This window comes from Podarcis raffonei, chromosome 2 (genome assembly GCF_027172205.1).
Source record: "Podarcis raffonei isolate rPodRaf1 chromosome 2, rPodRaf1.pri, whole genome shotgun sequence".
NCBI classification, from domain to species: domain Eukaryota; kingdom Metazoa; phylum Chordata; class Lepidosauria; order Squamata; family Lacertidae; genus Podarcis; species Podarcis raffonei.
The window spans coordinates 109,576,020-109,582,092 of record NC_070603.1 but is presented as its reverse complement, the minus strand read 5'-3'; the positions used below and the strand labels follow the sequence as shown (position 1 = coordinate 109,582,092).

Here is a 6,073-nt window from a genome sequence, read left to right as displayed (position 1 = left end):
TCTCACAGGTATGTATTAGTCCTTATCCCAAACAGAAGGAAGTGAAGACTCCCAGATTTCACTTGGGAGTTTCCCAATCTTCTCCCAGACTGGGAGATCCTCACTTCCTTGCCTCTCACACAGTATCCTTCAACAACCAGTATATTGAGAATTCTTGACAAGATGAAATCAACAAGCCATTTCTTTCTTTCTCTTAAAAAAACCCCTGGTATTGTTTCCTTGGTCTCCCCCCCTCCAATCCTGGGTTGCATTAATGTCCTGACCATTGGTCATGTTGGCTGAAGCTGATGGTAACTTATATCCCACAGCACGTGGAAGGTCACAGATTCCTCATCTTGTTTATATGGTTAACTTGGGTTGCATTCACATTGCAGTTTTCTTTCATGCTGTTTCCCTGTTAATTTCTGCACCTCATTTGAGCTTTCACATGAAGGGCACTTCTGGGTAAAAAAGGATAAAGGTGAAGGACCCCTGGACGGTTAAGTCCAGTCAAAGGCGACTATGGGGTTGGAGGGAGCCGGCCGAGGGAGCTGGCGTTTGTCCACAGACAGCTTTCCAAATCATGTGGCCAGCATGACTAAACCACTTCTGGCGCAACGGAACACCGTGACGTGTGCCAGAGTGCACGGAAACACTGTTTACCTTCCCACCACAGCAGTACTTCTTTATCTACTTGCACTGGTGTGCTTTTGAACTGCTAGGTTGACAGAAGCTGAGCAACGGGAGCTCACCCCGTCGCAGGGATTCGAACCACCGACCTTCTGATCGACTAGCCCAGGAGGCTCAGTGGCTTAGACCACAGCGCCACCCACATCCCTGGCACTTCTGGAAATGTAGCAGAATATGGTGCAAGTTTAGCATCACTTTTCATGCTGTTTGCTTCTGGGTGGGAAAAAATCAGTTTGCAAATAAAGTAGAAATGCACCAAACTTTATTTTGCAAATAAAGTAGAAAAGCACTAAACATGCACCATACCCCACTAGATTTCCAGAAGTGGTTGTATGTCACGTGAAAGCTGAAATACAATGTGGAAAACAAGAGTCTGGGAAACATATGAAGAACAGAATAGACTGCCATGTGGCTGCAGCGTTTCTAAAAGAAATATATAATAATATATTGTTGTGTTTGCCACCCTAACTCTATTTTTTATTCTTTCACCTGCAGCTGCTATGCCTCGTTTCTGGACTTCACCCTCCTCCTTGTGCCTCCTCCTCTTCCTCCTGGCTTCCAGCTCTGCCTCTGAAAACGATACTGTGGTGGTCACCAGCAGTGGTCCTATTAGAGGCAAACGGCTCCCAGCTGGCCCTGGCTCTGTGACCGCCTACCTGGGCATCCCCTATGCTGAGCCCCCCATAGGCAAACTGCGCTTCCAGAAGCCCGTTCCCCATCAGCCGTGGAGCCAGGTCTTGGAGGCCACCACCTTTGGTAACTCTTGCCACCAGGCAATTATTGATTTCCTACCTAATTCAACCATATTATTTCCCAACACACCACTTTCAGAGGACTGTCTCTTTCTCAACATCTGGGTGCCCAACCCACAACCAGTCAAACCAGTGCCCGTCCTTCTATGGATCTACGGTGGGGGATTTATCAGTGGCACAGCCTCGCTGGACATCTACAACGGGGCATTCCTAGCTGCTACAGAGAATGTCATTGTGGCCTCCATGAATTACCGCGTGGGGAGTTTGGGTTTCCTGTACCTGCCGCCAGATGTCCCAGGAAACGCTGGCTTGTGGGACCAACATCTGGCTCTGAAGTGGGTGAGTGAGAACGCAGCTGTGTTTGGCGGTGATGCAGCCCAGATAACTCTCTTTGGTGTAAGTGCTGGAGGATCCTCAGTTGGTTTCCACCTGTTTTCACCGGCGAGCCAACCCCTTTTTGCCCGTGCTGTGCTTCAGAGTGGAGTTCCCAATGCCCCCTGGGGTTGGCGGAATCCTGAAGATGCCCTAAGAGTTTCAGTAAATGTGAGTCAGCTCATGGGGTGTCCTACAGCTAACCACAGTGCTATGGTTAGCTGCCTACAGGGAAAGGAAGGCAAGGCATATTCTGACCTGGGACCTATGTTTTCTTTGACAACCGATGGGGAGTTCATCCCAGACGATCCCCAAAAGCTCCTGGAGACTGGTGACATTCAGGGCAAACCCATTCTCGCTGGTGTCAGTGCTGACGAAGGGTCACACATGGTATTAATGCTATTTCCAAGCATCATAGGAAACGATTCAATACTTACCAGGGAGCAGCTCTATGAAGGGGTGAATCAAACAGTAAAAAATGGAACTAAACAAAATGCTGTCAATGCCGCAATACTGAAGTACGTCCAAGAGAGCCACGGGCCAGAACAGTACCAAATGGCCTTGAGTCAGCTTTTAGGAGATTACTTCTTTGTGTGCCCACTGGCTGAGTTTGCTGCAAAGGTCGGAGGAGCTGAGAGTCCAGTTTATGTTTACTACTTCGACCACCGTTTTCCCACTTGGCCCAAGTGGGCAGGAACACCCCACGGAGCTGAGCTGCCTTACTTGTTTGGAATCATGGCATCCGAGTCGCAAACAAACCAATCGGAGGTGGCGGCTGAGGATGCTGAATTGAGCCGTCGAGTGATGCGATACTGGGCAGACTTTGCTAGAAGCGGGTAAGGCATTAATCCCTCCGCGTCGTAAAACAAACATTTCCTGCTTATCTGTGTCCTAGAGGCTGCCTTTGATCTCTGTGCAAGTCGTGAATGTGGTTCAGCTTGAAATGTGCACCCACTTCCCAGCATGTTATTGTTGCAAAAGGCTTCTATTCTGTAGAGGCAGAGTAGGAAATGTCAGTCGAGGGGGGACAGAAAGGTGATTCTCCAGGCCTCTCTATCCAACCATCATGAGCCTTCCATCCCAGACCACATCTCTCACTTGTTGGAGTCTGTCTGTCTATCATCCTCCTATTAGGTGCAGGTCAATTCTGTGTCCAGGGCAGCTGTTTACCAGCTCCATCTGGTACGCAGGCTGCGACCCTACCTGCCCACAGACTGTCTCACCAGAGTGCTGCATGCTCTAGTTATCTTACACTTGGACTACTGCAATGCACTCTATGTGGGGCTACCTTTGAAGGTGACCCAGAAACTGCAACTAATCCAGAATGCGGCAGCTAGACTGGTGACTGGGAGTGGCTGCCGAGACCATATAACACTGGTCCTGAAAGACCTACATTGGCTCCCAGTACATTTCCGAGCACAATCCAAAATGTTGGTGCTGACCTTTAAAGCCCCAAATGGCCTCGGCTCAGTATACCTGAAGGAGCATCTTCACCCCCATTGCTCAGCTCCGAGGGCCTTCTGACAGTTCCCTCACTGGGAGAAGTGAGGTTACAGGGAACCAGGCAGAGGGCCTTCTCGATGGTGGCACCTGCCCTGTCCTCCTATCAGATATCAAGGCAATAAACAACTATCTGACTTTTAGAAGGCATCTGAAGGCAGCCCTGTTTAGGGAAGTTTTTAATGTTTGATGTTTTGTCATGTTTTTAATATTCTGTGGGGAGCCACCCAGAGTGGCTGGGTAGACCCAGCCAGATGGGTGGGGTATAAATAAAAAAATATCATCATCATCATCTATCTTGTATTATTTATTGATTACCCACTCTTTACTCTCTGGTTTCTTTGTTGCCCCAACAGGAATCCCACTGGGTCAGAGGGAAGTGAAGTGAAGTGGCCCGTCTACAATTCCACAGAGCAGAACTTCTTTCATATCGGCGGAAAGGCAGCCCAGCCCAAACGGAGGTCACCTGCCTCACACTGTGATTTTCTGGCATCTCTTTTTTCAAATGCGAGAGAAGCAGGTGAATTTGGGGCTCCTCTGGGGGTGGGAGTGTATGTAGTTGCTCAGCTGTGCTCCTGTTGTGACCTCCAAGACAAGGAGATAAGTCACTACACAGCCTTTAGAAGACATCTATAGGGAAGTTTTTATTTATTTTGAAATGCTTTGTTGTGTTTCTATATATAATGGAAGCTGCTCAGACAGGCTGGGGCAACCAAGTCAGATGGGCAGGGAATAACAATAACAATAACAATAACAACAACAACAACAACAACAACAACAACAATAATAATAATAATAATAATAATAATAATAATAATAATAATAATGGAATCCAGAATGCTCTAGAAAAGGGATGGGGAACCTAAAATATGGGTCCTGTATATGTCTCTAACTGGCCCTTGCAGTTCTCTCCAGCCCACACCCACTCCCCTTGTTTTTGCCTGGCCTAGAAAGTGTCCTTGATTGTTGATACAGTGGTACCTCGGGTTAAGAACTTAATTCGTTCTGGAGATCCGTTCTTAACCTGAAACTGTTCTTAACCTGAAGCACCACTTTAGCTAATGGGGCCTCCTGCTGCTGCTGCGCCGCCACTGCACAATTTCTGTTCTCATCCTGAAGCAAAGTTCTTAAGCCGAGGTACTATTTCTGGGTTAGCGGAGTATGTAACCTGAAGTGTCTGTAACCTGAAGCGTATGTAACCCGAGGTACCACTGTAATGCCTTTTGCTGTCCTGGATAGAGGATAGAGGGGGAAGTGTGAAACTCCCCACAGCAGTATGTTTCATTTACTGCTTCAAGGCTCCTCCTTTCTGCCTCCCACACTGGCTTACCTGCTCTCCAGTGGTCACTCTCCCAACATCCCAAATCCCTTAGTAACAGTTATGAAACATGAAAACAACAGCAAGAACATGAAGCGCCCAAACAAAACCACACAGATAGTTATGTTATCTGCCACAGACATTTTGCAGGAGTTTTTAAGAATGGAGAAATGAGAAACCGGGAGAGGCAAATCGGGACTATCAGACCAACAACAACTGCAGGATCTTAAGTTCCCCATCCATTTCCCCTCCCTACTTTTAGAAAAGTTCCCACAACATTCTGCTACAGGATGCATGGTGGCTGAAGGCTGTGAACCAGAAAGCCTTGTTATCATCACTGTAGGAGTAATTTTTTTTTAAAAAAAGTCTGGCTGCAGCATTCTGCCTCAGCTGGAGCTTTCGACCCAAGGGCAGCCCCAAATACAGCACATTACAGTAATCCAGCCTTGAGGTTACCAATGCATGGACTACAGTAGACTGGCTATCCCTGCCCAGGAATGGCCATAGTTGGCAAATCAGACATAGTTGGGAAAAGGCACTCCTAGCTACAGAGGCCTCGAGGAGCACCTCTATACTACTCACCTGGTTTTTTAGTAGGAGTGCAATGCCACCCAGAACAGGTAACTTGCCAATTTCTCAAACATGGGAACCACCTACCCACAGAGCCTCCATCTTCCCAGGTTTCAAACAAAGTTTATTGGCTCAAGAGAGTATACCAGTAGATTAATATGTCAAGAGACTAAGATTTTGGGCATGAAGATTTCGTTCTTTCTATTGATCAGTTCTTTTCCTCTTTCTTTCTTTCTTTCTTTCTATTTTAGAAAGCCTTTTCTGAGGTCTCTGAAGAAGGCAGCACTTCACCCATTTTGGAGAAAGGTCCGAAGAATGAGACCCAAGACAATGGAAACCACACTTTAGGAACAGGTTACCGGTAGCTAGGCCCACAATCTGTGGGACCTCTAGCCATGTTACGAAACACTACACAACTGTTTGGGATGTAGCTGTTCAAGACAGTTTGGTTCACTGCCACAATATCACAGATTGGTCGCTCCAATCCGCACTCGCTGTATTGTCACTTTTGAATAAATGTTAAAAATAAATGTTAAAAAGAAAACAAAGGATGCAGTAGTTCATGGGGGGGGGCAAAGCTGAGTGAGGAAGCAGACAAACTGCTGAGATATGAATGGAATGAAAATGTAAACCGTATTCAGGCATTCAGTTCCTCTGAGTACCAGATGCATGAATGGGGTCTCTAGAAGACATCTGTTTCCTCCCCGAGAATGGAAATTCTGATTAATCAGGATTCCTATCCCCAGAAAACTCAATGCATCTTGGGCTCTTGCACATGCATGCCAATTGTGCACACACAGTTCTGATCTTGAAGAGAGGGGAATACGCAGCGGGTAGGGGTGGGGGAGAAATTCAAGTCAGTTTTCATTTAAAGGCAAACACACTTAATTCA

The 6,073-nt window shown here is 47.0% G+C and overlaps 1 protein-coding gene across 1 annotated transcript; it reads left to right on the top strand.

Annotated features, from left to right (window-relative positions):
- The first annotated feature begins 1,163 nt into the window (after window positions 1-1,163).
- Window positions 1,164-5,645, top strand: LOC128408615 (cholinesterase-like). Its single transcript, XM_053378567.1, has 3 exons — window positions 1,164-2,629; window positions 3,650-3,813; window positions 5,437-5,645. Exons 1-3 carry the CDS (start codon window positions 1,170-1,172, stop codon window positions 5,544-5,546), a joined length of 1,734 nt encoding a protein of 577 aa, XP_053234542.1. The 5' UTR covers window positions 1,164-1,169; the 3' UTR covers window positions 5,547-5,645.
- The last annotated feature ends 428 nt before the right edge of the window (window positions 5,646-6,073 follow it).